Here is an 18,484-nt window from a genome sequence, read left to right as displayed (position 1 = left end):
TAGATCAAGTTTGATTGACCCAAGAGCGCTTCGCAAAGGCCGTTGGGACAAGGCACTTTAATTGGTATTTCCTCAAACTCACCCAGAGACTGGGACAAGATCAGATCCCGGGCATGGATCTTACTCTGCACCGTGCAACATCTCCGGCTCATACCAGACCGTGCACTCACTGCCTAGAACTTCTCTTGCGTTGTATTATTTTGTTTATGTCTGATCCAATGCCCCAGCTGTGAACTCTGCTCACTGCACACTGAACCTTGAACTCTGTGCAGTCTATGTTGGCACTTAAGGGAATGACGTGGCACATTATGAAATGTTGGCCGTTCCATTGTTTTGCAATGTACCAATAGAAACAATAATTCATAAACATAATAAAGATAAGACGTATTGGTGGAATCAATCTAAGAACTGCAAACACTGCTCACCTCTTCACTGAATCCCATCATCTGAACATTCCGGCTTCAATCCCATTACAGCTACAACTTGTACACAGAAAGGGCACAGATCCTGCCTTTCTGATTCCCTTGTACTGCCTTGGGGGGAAAGGTGGACGTAAAGAGCGTTATTACTATTTAAACCCAGCCACTATCACGAAATTGATTATCTAGCCATGGCCATATTTCTGTTCGAGGAAGCTTGCTGTGTGCAAATTGGCCCGCAGGTTTGCGACTTTGCTGTGTGTACATATTGTTCATAAATTGAATAATGTTCCGCGACCGTTTCAAAGTAATGTGAAAGATGGCATGTAAATAAATGCTAGACATTCCTTACAGCGTGGCACAGTCTAATAGGCACGAAGACAGGTGTACATCACGATAAAAGGTTTTATGGTGGTGTGGACCCTTGAAAATGTCAAGATAGGTATTTGAAAATAAATCAATTGAAAGGTTAAGGCCAGGTTGATTGGTTTACATTTTATCCCACGGTTAAAATACAGCGTTATTCAAAGTAATTTAAATCAAGTTAGCAAAGAACATTTAAGAATAACATTGTCTTGAAACTTTTGACTCTGCCCCACTGCCTCGTATTTTGTGTTGGGAAAATGCTCCGTGCAATATTTAACACGCGCCTACCAGTTGTCCCCAGCGAGATTAACTGCGATGCAAATTTCTTTTACCGCCTATTCCAGAATTGATGTTTAAATTTTAAATAGTACTTTTTTAAATCAGTCTTCATAGCGCCGCTCGATATTGGATTTATGATGTAGAACAGTTGCAGATCAACCGCTTCTTTATCTACAAAAGGTAAATAGATGTTCAGTCCAGAGGTGGCCATTTTCCCCCTATTGTGAACTTGTTAATGTTCAGCCCGGTGGATCCGTGCATGTGTATTCAGAGATCCAATCCAATCTCCCTCAACTCTTCTGAATGAATCGGGGATGAGTAAGGCGGGGGCGGGGAGAGAAGGGGGTGGTAGCTGGGAACGGAGTGTACTGCGGTGGGCCGGACCTCTCCGCTCACACAGTGGTCGCGTCGTTTCGCGCAGTATTGGCATAAAATCAATCCTTCCAGCAAATGGGATCGCATAGCTTGGGTTTCACTGAGACTCTCCGAGCAACTGCAAGGACCTGCCGCGTGTTTTCGAAGGAACTCTTAATTCTGACAGCTCCAGGAATCTCTAATCTTCGGTAAACTTATCCTATCCCTGGATTTATTCATTTAAAGAGGAATTTGCTGTAAGTGATTATCAGTATCGACCTTCTCACTGATAAATGTTTGAGAATCGTTTTTCTTTCCTGAGTTGCCTTGCCCTGTGCCTGTACTGTACATCTCAACAATTGATATTTGTATCTATATCATGTATATAATACAATGCGTTATTTCTCAAACAGGAAATCCCCTTAATCCACGATATGTAGTTCAGCTGTAACCCGCATTAAATGGATTTTAGGCAAATGTTTGGGCCAGTGTGTGTGTGTGTGTATGTGTGTGTGTGTGTGTGTGTGTGTGTGTGTGTGTGTGTGTGTGTGTGTGTGTGTGTGTGGTTTAATGGTGTTTGGATTCACAGTTTGTTTGTTTTTTGCGAGATCTTACGCTTCTATTTTTGAAGTCTGACCCTATTAACAGTAATCCAACAGCGCGGCATCGTCCCTGATTTACTTCCCGTAAAGCCCGAATGGCCTATTCCCTTATGCCCATGGCTTGATATCGAAGGCGTGTTAACAGGGGGATATTTTGAGAATGATTAATGAAGCGCGGTTTTTACAATGCTCTCTCTCTATTTAGACTGGGAGCGAAATTTACATGTCTTGGCAACCGGGTAAAAATTTTAAAAAGGTTTTCCAGTTGATTGTTTTTATTTAACTGCATGCCCATCTTTTTACTACCTAACACTGTCATAGCCGGAGCGATCGGTTCCGCGTGTCAAGTCTAATATATTTTAAAGTGAGATATAGCGACAGCAGGAAGGAAACGATTTTACGAACCCTGTCCAATTATTTGGCCACATAACCAGAAACAGGTTTAGATTGGGAACTGTCATCTTATTCTTAAAACTAATGGGTGACGTGAGAATCTGGGTACTGGTTGGTTTCCAGATACATAATCTACGTGAAGTAAACCAATGTATCGGGAAAGAACAGCCTCAATAACTTCGGCGCGGAGTTACGAAAAGTTATAACAAATACCACAAATATGTCAGAACTGATGAGATGAAGAAGGATGAAAATATTTGTGATGGTAAAAAGCAGCGAATTACGTTGCTGTTCCATTACTTAATGGAATACGAGAGTGCTGTTTGTTGAAAAATAGCATTCTCTTGAAATTATGTCACTCTGTAACTGGGCAGCTGCGAATCAAACAGTATGCATTCTACCATCTCATACACAAGAGCCGCCAGACTCACGACTCAAGATTTGAATGATTATCCCTTTCCTGACATTAGTTTACCCAAATCTCGATTTCTAAAAAAATGACATTGGGCCCAGGAATTTAAACCTATTATTTAAATGGGATGAGACCCTGAAGTAAAATTGGGTTGAAATATTATTTTTAAATGTATGGCATTCTTCAGCGGTTGTGAAAGATTTTTGTCTTCCTTAGAACAATCAATGGGGTTGTCTGTGGAAGAAGCAGCTGTTGCCTTATTTCGGGCGAATTCCAAGTGTCACTGAACACAACAGAGACAGGGCGGGTAGGTTCCTGACACTCACCTTCAGATCCAGTGCAGGTAGGCCCGAGAAAGAGTCACCGCTTCTTCAAATAACGTACAAGTATATTCCGCTGTCCTCGTGCGGCTGGAATCGGTGAACAAAAGAAATCTTTCACGATTGTGCCGGGTGGGTTCGGGAGGGAAATTGATGGCTAGCAGGTGCGCCCTAGCCGCGGGAGACCCTGTATAAGATCCGCAGACTTTCCTGCACGTTTACTGCAAGGGGAAACATTCAGCTTGGAGAAAGTACCAGATACAAACACGGGCATTTGTTCTAAAATAAAGGGGAGAATGGGGTCGATAGAACGCCCCCGCCAGTCCTGATTTTAAGTAAACATTCCAATGATCCTTCGTGCTCAATATCAGTGTTTTCACGAAAAGATATGTAGTTTTTAAGTTAATTATAAAGCAGTTTTTTTGTCAAGCATAAACGGTATCTCGGGCACAGTTCGATTGCTCTGCATGCATAGACTCAGGCCATGTTGAGAGGCCAGTGTCTAATTCTTAAAGTGTAAAAGGATCAGTTTATAGTAAGACATTTATATAGCTTGTACTAATTTATATCTGTACAAGCAGAAATTAAAAAACAACATTAAGAAGTATATGACGGCATAGACGAACGCAACTAAACAGTATATATATAAATGGTAACGAACTTGTCACGGGAAAGGTTTAAGCGATAGATTGTGCTACCGACACTTAACGAAGTTAATTGTTCACTCTATTTAAAGAGATCACTAGTAAGAAATGGATGAACAGCATGTAAAATATTTCTCAAATTTATTTTCCTACGAGCTACCCTTTATTTTGACTGCGAATAACTGCCCGTTGGAAGAAATGAAACACCCGCGTACATGTAATGCCGGAATAGTTACGTAAGCGGGTTATTTTCTCAGCATAATAAAAATATTTAAATGAATCATAGAGAGATTAAACATTTCATCCTCAAACTAGGAAGCGTTTTGTTACCTTTCGACCAAGAAGCGGATGTTTTCGATTTAGAAAGCGAAATGCTCTTGAAAGATAAGCCGAACTACCTGAATTTTCTTAGTTCTATGCGCCATGACACCCGCTATTTAATAAGAAAAATTAACGCGAATTATGAAATTGATTTTAATTAGGAAATCCGCATGGCCATTTGGGCCTCTTCTGTTCCGATGGAATCTTTCCCGAAGGTGTTTTGAACGCAACACCAGCAAGGGAGGGCAGATTACATGAAATGGTAACATTCCTAAATCAATCAATCACCTTAGTCTCGGTGGTTCGGTTAAATTCGAATGATGCCCAGATATTTATTGTACATGGAGGTAACTCGGGCTTGTTAATGGTCTGTGATTAGGTGCATCTGGAGCGCGCTCTGTAATGTCACCAGTCCGAGGGTAGAGAGCACTGAATGGGAATAAAACATTACAGAGAAAATGTCCAAGGTGAGCATAATCACGAGAAAAGGTCGCCTTTGATGTCCATCATTTGTTTGTTTCACTGGTATTAAATTACTAACTGATTATTCAGTAAATCAACTTTTAATTTTCAAATCAAGGTGTACTTCCAGGGACACGATAGAGCAAAGGGGAAGATGCTGCTAAATATTGCGTTTTTATTAAAGCAAGATTCTGATGTTCCCGTTTGAACCCTATAAAGTCCAACACAACGGCGGGGCGACTGGAGCAAGGTCTTTTCTCAGTGCATTAAATTAACTCCACACCGCCCAGTAACACGGATAAAGCTCCGACTCGACTCGATATTGAATATTAATGCGACCAAACAGATTGGATAATAAATGTGACATGGAATTAAATGAAGCTGTTGCTGATCTACATGACCCGACTCCCCCCCTCGCTCCACGCGGAGACAGGCACTTGCGGAGAAAGGGAACGCGCCTGACAGATGCAATCAGATGCAAATGGGGGCAGAAGAGCTGAAATTATCATCTACAAACATTCCGTCAAAATTCCATCTGCTTCCCTCTATATCTATATCTATGTGTGTGTATATATAGGGACGGACGGGGAGCCGCCGCATCTTAATAAGTTATGGGACGGCAAATTGACACACATCTTAATCAAATGTTAATCCAAGAAATTAATTCACAGCGCGTTTATGTCTCTCTGCCTCTCTCTCGTTCTCTGCCTCTCTCTCGTTCTCTCTCTCCCTCTCGTTCTCTGTCTCTCCCCCCCCCCTCTCTCTCTTTCTTTCTCTGTCTGTCTCTGTCTATGTCCCTCCCTCTCTCTGTGTGTCTCTCGTTATCTGTCTCCGTATCTCCCTCTCTCTCCCTCTTTCTCTCTATCTCTTACATGGAGAATGTTATCAGACTGTATACAACTATAGATATGTATTTGGTCATAGAGTGAGGCATCTGACATGAATTGGAGGATATATTATTTAACATGCGTGGATTTGAATTTAGCAATTAGCGCTTTAAGTCTCATTCTTTCGCGTGAAGTTAAGACACCAGATATGGTGATGTAGAATTTCAGTGCAATTGGCTTTTTGGGGGGATTTATTTAAATAACATCAAAGTTTGGGATCGAGATACGAATATATTGTGCTGATTTTCACAACTGAAAATTGGATCGGAGTTTGGAGGGAAGGGGAAGTGTAGAATCAAAATAATTTTGTACCAGAAAAACAAAAATAAAACCAGAAAATTCACGTCACTGAAGTTAGGTGGCAGACTGACCATGAAACTAGCAATGGCAAGAGACGAATCTCAACGACTCGAAATTGGCCTGAAATTGTGAATATGCGGTTGATAAATGCACGCCTTTGTCTCACGTTCAGTCTTTAATGGGCCGCATAGCTGCCAGTTCGATAAAACTTAATTGCGATCTGTTTAGAAGTTAATTAAATGTACCTGCCTTTGCAATAAAGTTGCTGTCTGGTCAAATAATCAGAATGAAGGGGGCGAGGGCGCATGGTTTGCCTATGTTTCGGACCCCTATAATTCACTAACTAAACCAAAAGTCCCCTTGGTTGAAATGCATTGTTTGTGAGTAAAACTAGGCAGTGAAAACTGGAGTGACTCAGCGAGACAGGCGTCATCTCTGGAGAGAAGAGATGGGTGACGTTTTGGGTCGAGATTCTCTCTCTCTCTCTTTCTCTGTATTTCTCTGTCTCTGTCCCCCTCTCTCTCTGTATCTCTCGTTCTCTGTCTCTGTATCTCTCTCTCTCTCTCCCTCTTTCTGGAAAAAGAGTGAAAACGGATGTCACAAAACTCGGATTTATTTAACAAATGACGACGGTATTATAACCATCCTGTTTCGAGGATCTAATGACATTTCCAAACCAGGAACGTGGAGAGATCTCGACCCGAAACGTCACCCATTCATTCTCTCCAGTGATGCTGCCTGTCCCGCTGAGTTGCTCCAGCTTTTTGTGTCTATCTTCGGTTTAAACCAGCATCCGCCGTTCCTTCCTACACATGGTTTGTAAGTAATACTTCTCCCCAAACATTGGATCTGCCTGGCGACACATCCCTGACATCTATCTGGGTTTACACCTTTGTAGAAATCACATCTATTTGCATAGTTTTTATCACGTTTCGAGCGACATCTCAAAAACGTTACACAGTCAATAAATTGTTTCACGGAATGAATGCATTAGCTAACATATAGACTTACTATTGACATGTACGCTTAGGAAATAAGATTAGCCGTGGCAAAAGGAATGTCTCTGCTTTCTTGATAGTCAGAAAAAAGTAAAATATACTCTCTTGATCACTATAATTATAGGACCACAATTTGTCAAAGTTAATGTCATATTTAACTGCAAGTAGAATGTGTGTTTGCTTGGATTTTAGTGCAAACGTCTTGTTGTGAAGTGCGGAATAAGATCCAATGTGAAGCCCACATTATAGTGGACTATAACTCCGGGCGTTGCTTGCTGTTTTGTTTTGTTAAGGAAAGATAATATGAACCACGGTAAATGGAGTAAAAAAAACACAAAGTGCTGGAGTAACTCAGCCGGTCGGGTAGCATCTCTGGAGGACATGGATATGTGATGTTTCGGGTCGGGATCCTACTGAAGATTGAGGAGAGTCGTATTTTACTAAAATATCGCAAGACGTTGTTATAGACAAGGAGGGCAATCGATTGGTGATTCTTGTCACGATTCGCATAGAATGGCAAATCCATCCAATTTGAACTTTCAATTTGACGGCGTCTCCGCTGTGAATCACTGGTGAATCGAACGGGAAAGATCAAGAAAAAAAGAATGAGAACGGATGTCACAAAACCGCGCTCGGATTTATTTAACAAAATAACGACGGTGTTATAACCATCCTGTTTCGAGGATCTAATGACATTTCCAAACCAGGAACGTGGCGCGATGTATGTTATTAACTTTATTTTGGGTTAGAAAATGTTTTAAATTATGAAATCCCAGGTGAAGATTGCAGCTGCCCAATCCAAAAAAATAATCATAGTGGCAATAAGGCGGCGCAGAGAGAATGACAGAAGGGAGAATCTTTGTTTAGGTTGGGTTTGCAGATGTACAGTGACTTGACTTTTCACCGCGTTTTACTTTTGCAGCACAGACGCATCGAATGGAATATAACTTGTCGAGTGGTGTTCTGACCGACTCGGATGCTCCTGATCACAGCCCGATGACGCTCTCGGATTCCGGGACCCCACAAAGAGAATCCATCTGCAAAGCACACCAGGAGAGCAGCGGTAAGCTGGTCGTTGTCTAACTTGCGAATGGATGCAACTTCTCAGGGGCAAGGATAGGAAGGGGAGAGGGGGAGAGGACGGGGGAGAAGAGGAGAAGCGAGTCCCAGACGCACCTCCACCAAGAAGGTGCAAAATCACAATCTGAAACGGCGACAATTTGGAAGAAAAATGTGTCTTAACAGCTAAGGTAGCGTCAATGATTGGAAAAGAACCAATGATGTTAGATCCCGCGACATCTAGTGGTCGTTTGGTGATGAAAGACCCTCGGTGAAGCAACACAAACGGAGGTTCATTGTTCTCTATGAATATTACCAGCCCTGCCTGTCACTTCCCCCCTGACCTACCCCGTGACTGCTAAGTTTTAAACAAAGGTCTTGATAATCTAGTCGGTGTTGTCATAAGGCTGCAATGACCATTCCCTTCACTCATCCACATTACAACTAAAATTCAGCAAATTGAAAGAGAAGATTCTGTAGGGTTGGGAGATCGGATGAGCTGGTGCCTTATCACAATATTAATTTAACACCGTGTCACGCTAGGTTTCACGCTACCGCACGCTGGACGCACCGAAACATCTGTCCGGGGTCAATTTCAGCTCGCCATCACACTCTTGTAATTCTCGATAAAGCATAACGAGAACAGTCATGCTTAATTACTACCGAGCAAGCAGTACCACATACTCAGGGAATAGCCCTGAGTGTCCGTAATGAAACTGCTTTTTATTTTGCTCGGCCGCTTGTGAATCGCATATTGGGAAATAATACAACAGGATCTTATTAGTGCAGGTACCATTATTCCTTGATATATTATGCCAGTGGCAATATATTTACATTTGTTTTTTGTAAATGCCTGCCACGTAAACATGTCCCTTTTTGCGTGAGCAGGGGACAAGTAACCGTACAAAGTAGTTTCTTGGACAAATTACTTTAGATTTACCAAAACTCGTAACGTTAAAAATAGAATGGTTAAAATATGTTAGAAAAAATGTCAACAAATAATTTATTCCTATAACAACATAATCGCCACTTGGCATCTGCAGTTGCTTGTGTCTACATCGTAACTATCACATTATGGATGATAAGTATTATTACTGTAACAATATCTTTATATGATGAAACTGTCAATATAAATAGAGATACCTATTGAGGGCTGAATCATTTGCAAAGATCAGAATTTTTCGGTCAATCGCTATGTACAAAAATACCGATAAATCGCGCACCGTAAGAAAATACTTGTAAGTATATATTTAATTAAGCGAGAAAGAAGATAAATTGCGGGAGATCGTTGGATAGTTGTGTAGTGAGTCCGATTAAACTCATATTGTTACTCGATAATGTAGCAAGGAGGAATGTGGCCGGGATGTGTTTAAACTTGAGAGCCCGCGCCACCACCCCCTCCCCCTCCCCCTCCCATCCCCCCACTCCCGGGAATAGACCTGGATAAAGACATCAAATACAAAGTGGGGTAAATCTCGGCCTAAGTCGCACGAATTTCCCCAAAGAATCCACAGAACCGCCAAATTAATTGTAACTGCATATTACGTTACTCGGCATTGTCAGCCTGTCCGCGGGCCTCTCTGGGGTCATTTCCACCGCGCCAGCGTTGTTTTTGCGCATATGCGTTAATACCGCTGAAGACGAGAGTGGAGAGTTTTTAACTGGCAAGTGTCCCAGCAATAGAAACATTAAATTATAACATGTATTACACGCTGCAGCTTCGCGGGCCCATGAACTCAATAACATACAATGATTAATAATACAATACATCAATAATCAGTAATAATGGGTATTCAGACCATCATGCAAAACCCAAGTCACATTTCCTTACTGGCGATGGTTAATGCTAACAGTTTGCAGCGATATTGTCCCAGGTCAGAAATACATCCGGCTATTTTGTTTACATCCCTGACAACGCAAATTAAAAAGGAGAGCACGTGCTGCTTAAAAAAATACAGCAACAATATTTTGAAACAATTGCACTTCATTCCAAAGCGCGAACTGGATTCCCATTCAGAACAAATGAAAGCAAACGTTATTACGATTTTCCTATAATTGGTAAACTTTAATTCTTCACTGCCCGGAGAAAGGATAGATTCTCCTTTTTAAAGAGCTCTTTTTTTTTTTTGAGAAAATTGTAAGGAAAATAATTGTTGCCCCCTTCCTAAAGACTTCAAAAGTAACATATTGCCAACGTGACCAGCTGGTTTCCACTAAATAAACGTTAGAAAATTGTTTTAGAAAATTATATAAACCTTATATAAACCTCCTTCATATTATCTGTTTGTACCGAACACTTGCTTGCGGGGTCTAGTCGAACGCCTTTTCGTTTTGTCTTGGGGGAATGGTCTCCTGAGTTTGACTGGGGATTAGTCAGACTTCGTGAGTAGTATAAAGCATACACTTCAACAAAGATCAAACCAGAGCGGACCATTTCCGCTTGCAAACACAGATAGCACCACATTTTAGACATTTTCTCCTCCCCACCTCCCCCACCATTGCCCCCCCCCCCCTCTCCCTAATGCCAGGCCGTGAGGTGAGGAGAAATGTGCATATCCTGTCCTTCCCGGCTTTTGGAAGTAGGACATTTAATTGAATTGGAACGAGTTGATTAAAAAGGGATTGGCGGCGCCGCGATCTGACACGCAATGGGATCTCTGTTTAAAAGCCATCAAAATATTTACTTTCCAAAAGCTAATCTTTCACTGACAGATCAGTCACATCTTTATTTGTTGGACTTCTGAGCACACAATAAAAAGGAGAAAAGTGAGACGGGAAGAAAACGAAAAGGGCTAAAAAAAAACAGACAGGGAGTGGGCGTGTATGTGGGGTCGGGGGCCGGGTTACAAGGGGCGGAGTGTCACATATTCCACTTGAAATCAATTTTATCAAAGTCAGCCAAGCGGCCCTCACGTTTGCGCTGATTTGGTGGCAAACTTGTCTTTATTCGTGAATGCCATTTGAAGTATTGACCAGTTTATGATATTTAAAAAGGTCAATCATAGCACGCCTTTGCATGATTTTTTTTATTCCGGAATTCTATTGAGGATTTGGGTTGTTTGTGTGTGTTTGAAATTTGTGTGGGCGCGTTGTTGACATTGTTTACATTTATGGATCAGTACTCGAAAGGGGACATTAAAAGGTGCTTAAATATGTATTGTGTGCGTCACATTCATGAACGAGTCATACACATAATTGAAACTGATCACATTATGGATAGAGATGTGCCAATGAATAGTTTAATACAGTTATTTACACCCATTCCATAAAACTGAAACAACGTGGATTATTTTGTAAGTATATATTTCAATGTAGCACATTTTGGTCTCAAATTATCTCTCACATTTTGGGCACCGATGCAGATTGATATATATGTTATAAAATGACGCTGAAAAATAGTGACAATGCATACATTCCTACAGAGGTCCACGTGTAAAATGAAATGCAATCATTTGGTACAAAGAAATAGCACCAAGTCAAATTGCTGCATGTAAAAAATGAGAGAATTCTTCGTAAGTAATCCCTCCAACGGCGAGATATCAATAAATGCTTATCGGGACGGGGTTTTAAAGTATCAGAACGTGGGCATGGCTCCATGGAGGGAGTTCTTTAATTAATAAACGATATATTCCAAATTTTAAATCCTGATGAATGTAAACAAATTCTTCACTGTAATCATGCTGACCCCTATGTGAGACATATAGGAGAGGGGAGGAGGGGAGAGAGAGAGAGAGAGAGAGGGGGGGGGGGGGGGGGGGGGAGAGAGAGAGTATTATTCAGGCATTTTATTACAAATAACGCAGTTATCTGCCTTCAGGTCCTATTATAAATAATAATTATTCATCTGTTCTGGCTATTCAACGTGCGCTTGCAATTACAAGATTAAAATGCATACGTTTGGTAAAGCACCCTCTCTTCAGGGAATTATTTTCCAATAATGACAATTTTTACTCTGAATATCCCTGAGTGATATATTCTTATCGTTTTTAAACGCCGTGTTTATATCTGTGCAATTTTGTTTAATGAACGTTTATTAACGCGCTCATTCCTGGCACTCGGTGTCATTTGTTCCACAAATTGCACCCACCGATTAGTCCCAAAACACTTCTCTACAATAATAGCTTTTATGCGATAATTTATATTAACTACGTACTATACATTTTATTTAATGTGATTATGAATTATGCTGATGATTTTATTCCTCACCTTCAACAAAATTAGATAAAATAGTAGTCATGTTCACGCTTTGGTGCGAAGACCAACGTGCAAAGTATGTTACTGATAGCAGAGGTTGAAACGATTAAACCCGGTGTCTTTTGATCGTGCACTATCACCTGCACTTTATCATTGGCTTCTTGTATATTTTACTTCTCCATGTCACGCTTTCCATGTGGTTTGATAGCCCGTATACACACATCCACCAAGAGATTGGAATGTGAAGATTATATTGGAGTGTAGTGGTAGCCTCCAGTTTAAGAGAAATTCTCCAAGCCAGTCTCGAGAGTGAGTACACACTCACGGACACAGTAGCGAATATTGAACTGGAAGATTTTGCGCCGGCTTGCAAAAATAGTCACAACCCGGGGATATTGGCATTTAGGAATATTTACAAGCCCCCCACCCCCCACCTCTCACATTCATACACACATCAACTATTGTAATTAAGCACCGCGAATATTAACTCGCTCTCTGCTCTCACATACTGCTAGGTTTCCACCGAAGGTACAAGGGTGGTCGGGTATTTTTTTCCAAAGGAAAATAAACGAAATTTGAAAAGACCACACTTAATTATTTTTTTTAAATCACTCATAAGCACACCAAGCCAACGAGGGAGGCGGTCTAGTGTTGGTGAAATCCGTGTTTTTTTTTAAAATAATTGGGCGTCAACTAGAGATATCGCTATCTTTCAAACTTGTAAATGTTTTACGCGGCACCGACAGGACTTTCACCATTCATTATTGGGAAGCTAATACAACACTGGGACATTTCGCACCTTTTACTGACTTCTGATGTCATAAAATCCACTTGCCATAAACATGCCACAAAAACATTTCCTCGGATCATTGAACAGATTGTAAAGGAGAAGGAGTTGTTCAGTGCCCAAGATAATCTAAACCACGAAGTTTCTCGAGACTCCTATGTGCTTCCAAAACCTCATTACAAAATAGTTCTTGAACTATATTCTCTGTCAATCTGCAGCTAACCCATCCCAGATTCCAAAATAAAAGCTGGTCATTCGGAATTATCTGCCCTTTTGTCTGACGTGAGTGGTATTTGTGTCCGCACTTTGAGGATGCGCGGGGCTTCTGACGGGCCTCCCTGTGTCAGTTTACATTTTGCATCACAGGCGGACCCGCCTAGACGTAACTGCCCTCTAAATAAGGAGGGGTCCGAATGTTAATCTATTGCCCATTTATAACCGCCCAAAAGCTAAGCCTTTAACAAACAAGAGTTAAAGGCAAGGTGACGACCAGGGGGTCTTCATACCTGGTCTTGTCAGCTTGTCTGAGCTGGGGATTTACCAGCAACTAAATTGATGCTCTCTGTGGGGTCCGGGGATTGGGAGAGGCTTATTGGCTTGGGAAGATATACAGCGCAGGAGCGTTTTAAGACAAATTGGCCCCTCGGTGTTTTGGTGGGAGATAAAAAAAAATCTAGATTTGAGATTCATTTGCTTGGTGTTCAGCTTTGCAATGTTATCTAATGTCCACATGCTTCGGGTCCCGAAAGGCCAATACGCAGCTCATCTGAGAGATCTGGCTGCTACCCCGATCAGTCAATGCCCAGGTAGGCGCACCATAGAAGCCTGGATTGAAAACAAAATATGTCTCCCAATCTGTTAAGGAATTTTCAATTGTTCATAAATCAAGCGCGCCTTTGCCTCGCTCCGTGTATCTGTGATTAAATATTTTATTGAGGGAAGGGGGTGATAAGGGGCTTGAGGAGAAAGTTAATTAACGTTTTAACTTGTGTTAATCCGGTGCTCCAAATGACGTCAAGGCCATGTAAAATAATAGTTTTAATATTTAGAAATTACACACCATTCTTGATCTGCTCGGAATGCATCGGTAGACAAAAAAAAGTTAAAGCAGCGGCAGGTTAGAGGCGATATTTGGGGAAAGAGAAAAAAGAATGTCGCTTCTCGGCCGCTGCTCTGGCGACTCTGCAAAGCTATCGCTTGAACTCGTAGGTTTTACTCGGCAACTTTAACACGGCCAGATGGAGTTGAGCGCAACTTTTAAAAACAAAATTGTGGAGCCATCAAACTGTGAAAGAACAACTCGAAATACGGAATTGAAACAGAATATTGCTGAGAAAAGCAGGGTGGGTGATGAGATTTAGTTCATATTGACCCGCTGAGTTTCTCCAGCATTTTTGTCTACCTTTAGTTCAGTTCGGTTCAGTTTAGTTTATTGTCACCTGTACCGAGGTACAGTGAAAAGCTTTTGTTATTTATTTACCGTGTGTGCGCGAGTATGTGTGTGAGTGTATGTGAGAGAGAGAGAGAGAGAGAGTGTGTGTGAGTGTGTGTGTGAGAGAGAGAGAGAGTGTGTGAGTGTGTGTGTGAGAGAGAGAGAGAGAGTGTGTGAGTCTGATTGCGTTTATCAACAATCCACAAAATAAACAGCAGGATTTATGGAAGTGTTTGAAATATATCTGTTTATAAGGTTGGAGATTTGGGGAAAGAAGTGGAAGATTAATTTCAACCCTTGTATTTACTTTGCAGATAATGAGAAATCGCAGCAAAATCAGACCGACGATTCGGATTCCAAGGATCCTACAATCAAGAAGAAACAGAGACGACAACGCACCCATTTCACAAGCCAACAGCTTCAGGAGCTGGAGGCAACTTTTCAAAGAAATCGGTATCCTGATATGTCAACCAGAGAGGAGATCGCCGTGTGGACAAACCTAACAGAGGCACGAGTGCGGGTAAGACTGGGGGTTATTAAATTTAAATGTTCCTTTCTGCCTTGCTAAATATCTGCATAATTTCTCCTTCTGGTTCGTATTTCCAACTCCGTTTATTGATAATAAAGGTTGTCTTGAGTGGACGTCTAATTTCAGACACAGAATGTAAACTAAACATTTCATTTATTTTGCCATCACCCAAATTGCAAATGTTGTTCCGTTTAAACTATAATGACGGTTTCATATCGCACAGAGCGAAATGACGAAAAAAGAGAGCGATCCCAATTAGACAAGGAATCACAGAGGGGGATTCTGAAGAAGGGTTTCGACCCGAAACGTCACCTATTCCTTTTCTCCGGAGACGCCGCCTGACCTGCTGAGTTGCTCCAGCATTTTGTGTCTACCCCAATTAGAACAACTTACCTGATGCGAAAGATCCCATCCACAAAGCCGATTCCAACTGCACAATGCATTCCACAATAGAGCAATTCATCTAGTGATTCAATTTGTATCTCAAAATCATTGTCACTAGTTTGAGTTCAAAACAAAATGTGAACCTGAAAACATACCTGATCGCAAATGATTCATTTCCATCGCCATACACAATTATAAGCGGAACTCATTAATTTTAGCTGATAAAACATTTTTTCCATATTTGACCAAGTTTCCGTTAATATATCAGACGTTGCATTTGATTTCGAATTCTCAGAGCTGTAATAATTAAAACCCATTCATAAAATCGGCATTTGATTTTCTATCTCTATAAATCTAACCTGCATGAGAGCCATCAAAAATCCGATAAGAATGACCGCAAGGTTGAGTAATATAAGAATAAGAATCTTTTAATATAATAAAGAATAATATAAGTAAAATAATAGCCGCGTTAAAGGGAACGCCGTAGATATCTTGTCGGACCTAGATGTTCGTTTTTTCTGAAGCATTTACTCATCAATCACATATATGTAACTGTTTAGATTTGCTGTAAGCAATAACACCGGACACGTGTTGTCAGTTATGTGCTTTAAACGAGATAACCCCCCCCCCCCCCCCCTAGTTTCTTTGTGTATTGACTGTCTATCTCAGTGGCGGTCAATATATGAGTGTGAAAATCCAAGTTTTTTTCAGAATTAATATGTTGCAGGAAAACCCCGTGATAATTCCAGTCAAGGAGTCACGCAGTTGAGAAATTATTCGGGTTGCAGCATAATATCACCAGGTTGTTTTAACAACCAAGTTGCAAGGCAGATTTGAGTAGAATTAGAGACAGATGCGGGGATAAGGGAACAGCTACGTTTTGAAGCAGAGAGCTGCGACCAAGGAGCACGGAGGTGACAAACCATTCAATCTTTGCGTGCAAAGGAAATTGGAAAAATTCTTGAAAAGGAAAGAAAATGCAGGGATATAATGCAAGAAGAAAAATGTGGTACGAATTGTATGTTCCTTTCATGATAGGTCCCGTCTTTAATGTATGAATTATACATTGCCATTCATTTACAGTTTGGGTTTTATTTTGAATTAACGCAGTTTTTGTTAAAGCATAATAAAATATCGACTAATTGTTAGTAATGTGTGGATAGATGAGAGTTGAGATCTGAATGGTTGGCCTTTAGTAAATATCCATTGGGAATAATAATCATCCCTTGGGTAAAAACAAGTAGGAATCTGTTTAACGAGCACTTGATACAGAAATACACACAAACACATATACAAACATACACATATACAAAAAAACACACACACACACACACACACACATACACACACACAAACACACACAAATACACACGCACACACACACACACACAAACACACTCAAACACACACACACACATACATACACACACAAACACACACACATACATACATACACACAAACACACACACACACAAACACACACACACACACACACACACACACACACACATACACACACACACAAGCACACACTGACACATACAAACACTCACACATACACACACACACACACAAGCACACACTGACACACACACACACTCACACGTACACACACACACACACACACACACACACACACACACACACACCTGGGAAAGGCTACAGTTAATAACGTATTTCTGTTCCAGGTGTGGTTTAAGAATCGCAGGGCCAAGTGGAGGAAGAGGGAACGCAACCAACAGGCTGATTTTTGTAAACATGGCTTTGGCACACAGTTTAACGGACTCATGCAGCCTTATGATGACATGTACTCCGGGTATTCCTACAACAACTGGGCCACCAAGAGTTTGACGACCAGCCCTCTCTCGGCCAAGAGCTTTCAATTCTTCAACTCGATGAACGTTAGTCCCCTCTCCACGCCGCCCATGTTCTCTCCCCCCAGCTCCATCTCCTCGATGACCATGCCGACCTCCATGGTTCCTTCGGCCGTGACGGGGGTGCCCGGGACCAGCCTGAATAATTTAAGCAATCTGAATAACCTCAACGGCCCCTCCCTCAACTCGGCCATGTCTGGTGGCGCCTGTCCTTACGCATCGAGTGCTGGTCCATATATGTACCGGGACACCTGTAACTCCAGTCTCGCCAGCCTCAGACTCAAGGCTAAGCAACACGCCAATTTCGGTTACCCGGGAGTTCAGAACCAAGTGTCCAACCTAAGCCCGTGTCAATACGCTGTGGACAGACCCGTATGAGCCTTATGTCTTTTTAAAAAAAAATCGACTAACCTTAAATATGACCATCAAAACATACAACCAGCTCCTTGGCAGAGCTGGCTAAAACAAATACCCGTTCACACGTGAAGACAAAATCCCCTTTCATTTGGACCGGTTTAGAAAGCTTTCATGAAAGAGTGTTAGGCACATAACTTGCAGACAAATATTTGCTAATCCAGATAATATACAATCCAAAAATATGCATGACCATTACAACCCCGGTTTACAGGTTGTAACGCGGAATATAATGTATATAATGAACTTTTCTTGTTTTCCTTTTTGTATGTGAATTGATTGTATAGTGTTTTAACATGTAAAAATAACGCATGTCCTCTAACAGCATATCTGAACATTTTGCGCGCCTTTGTTAGATTAGGAATGTACAGAATGACCTGCGGTGGATATTCACTGTTGTATACCCTTGCTTATATCCTATCCTGCATTCATGGCCCATCAGTCGGCGTCATTCCCCTTCAAGAACCAATATATTTTATTATTTGTTACAATTAGCACATCAATCGTTAGCCATTAGACCGCATCACCTTCAATGCCTCTCCATCCGTGATCTTAGACACCCCCCCAACCAACCCCGCAGGCTTTTATAAACTTTTTTTTCTGTGGTTTATTTAAATCTGTCGGATTCTCATATGTGTAACGGTGTGACTTGTCGCTTGAAGCTGACAGCTATATCGCGTTTTTCATTCTAATCTACTGCGCACAACTTTCTCTAAAAGCCCAAAGTTTACAGTAAAGACAGCTTGATTTGCACTCTGTCTAATGCTTAATAAACAGATTCTACAATGCCAGTGTACGCTATTTTCTTCTTGGGACCCTTAAGACGTCTATATTGCGTCAAGCACGATTTTAATAAGAGGCCAAACATATTTCTGGAAATGTCCTGTTAATTTAAAATTCAACATGAACAATGGGAGAAATGGGACGCCAAATCGTAAAAGCCATCTCTTATGTAACCGCCAAAAAGACCACTATCATTAACTAATCCTAAAATGAGAAACTGCGAACCCCATGTAAAATCCGTTACTTACACTCCATTCATGCCTGGGGTTT

At 41.3% G+C, this 18,484-nt stretch overlaps 2 protein-coding genes across 8 annotated transcripts in view; one reads left to right on the top strand and one right to left on the bottom strand.

Moving 5' to 3' along the window:
• gbf1 (golgi brefeldin A resistant guanine nucleotide exchange factor 1) overlaps positions 1-13,132 on the bottom strand; it is a 186,265-nt gene extending 173,133 nt beyond the window's left edge. The window contains exon 1 of the mRNA XM_033012557.1: positions 13,128-13,132. The gene's annotated coding sequence lies outside the window, so the exon portion shown is untranslated. The remainder of the gene's footprint in view (positions 1-13,127) is intronic.
• LOC116966377 (pituitary homeobox 3-like) lies at positions 1,436-18,222 on the top strand. 7 transcript variants are annotated; one of them, XM_033012577.1, is made up of 4 exons: positions 1,436-1,627; positions 7,680-7,820; positions 14,544-14,749; positions 16,832-18,222. In XM_033012577.1, the coding sequence occupies exons 2-4, from the start codon at positions 7,694-7,696 to the stop codon at positions 17,393-17,395; spliced, it is 897 nt and encodes a 298-aa protein (XP_032868468.1). In that variant the 5' UTR covers positions 1,436-1,627; positions 7,680-7,693; the 3' UTR covers positions 17,396-18,222. The 7 variants fall into 7 exon arrangements, with proteins under 7 accessions (XP_032868468.1, XP_032868465.1, XP_032868467.1 ...); XM_033012574.1 differs by having other exon boundaries at positions 1,436-1,675; XM_033012576.1 differs by lacking the exon at positions 1,436-1,627 and adding an exon at positions 3,042-3,168.
• Positions 18,223-18,484: the final 262 nt, after the last annotated feature.

Source organism: Amblyraja radiata, chromosome 37 (assembly GCF_010909765.2).
Source record: "Amblyraja radiata isolate CabotCenter1 chromosome 37, sAmbRad1.1.pri, whole genome shotgun sequence".
In the NCBI taxonomy this organism is placed as follows: domain Eukaryota; kingdom Metazoa; phylum Chordata; class Chondrichthyes; order Rajiformes; family Rajidae; genus Amblyraja; species Amblyraja radiata.
Note: the sequence above shows the minus strand (reverse complement) of the source record. Positions and strands in the feature narration are given on the sequence as shown.

Excerpts from the sequence above, each read along its gene's own strand:
- LOC116966377 (XM_033012573.1), top strand. The coding sequence starts at position 4,544 with ATGGGAATAAAACATTACAGAGAAAATGTCCAAG. Across the intron at positions 7,821-14,543 it reads AGCACACCAGGAGAGCAGCG|ATAATGAGAAATCGCAGCAA; the intron begins GTAAGCTGGTCG and ends TTTACTTTGCAG. Across the intron at positions 14,750-16,831 it reads TAACAGAGGCACGAGTGCGG|GTGTGGTTTAAGAATCGCAG; the intron begins GTAAGACTGGGG and ends TTTCTGTTCCAG.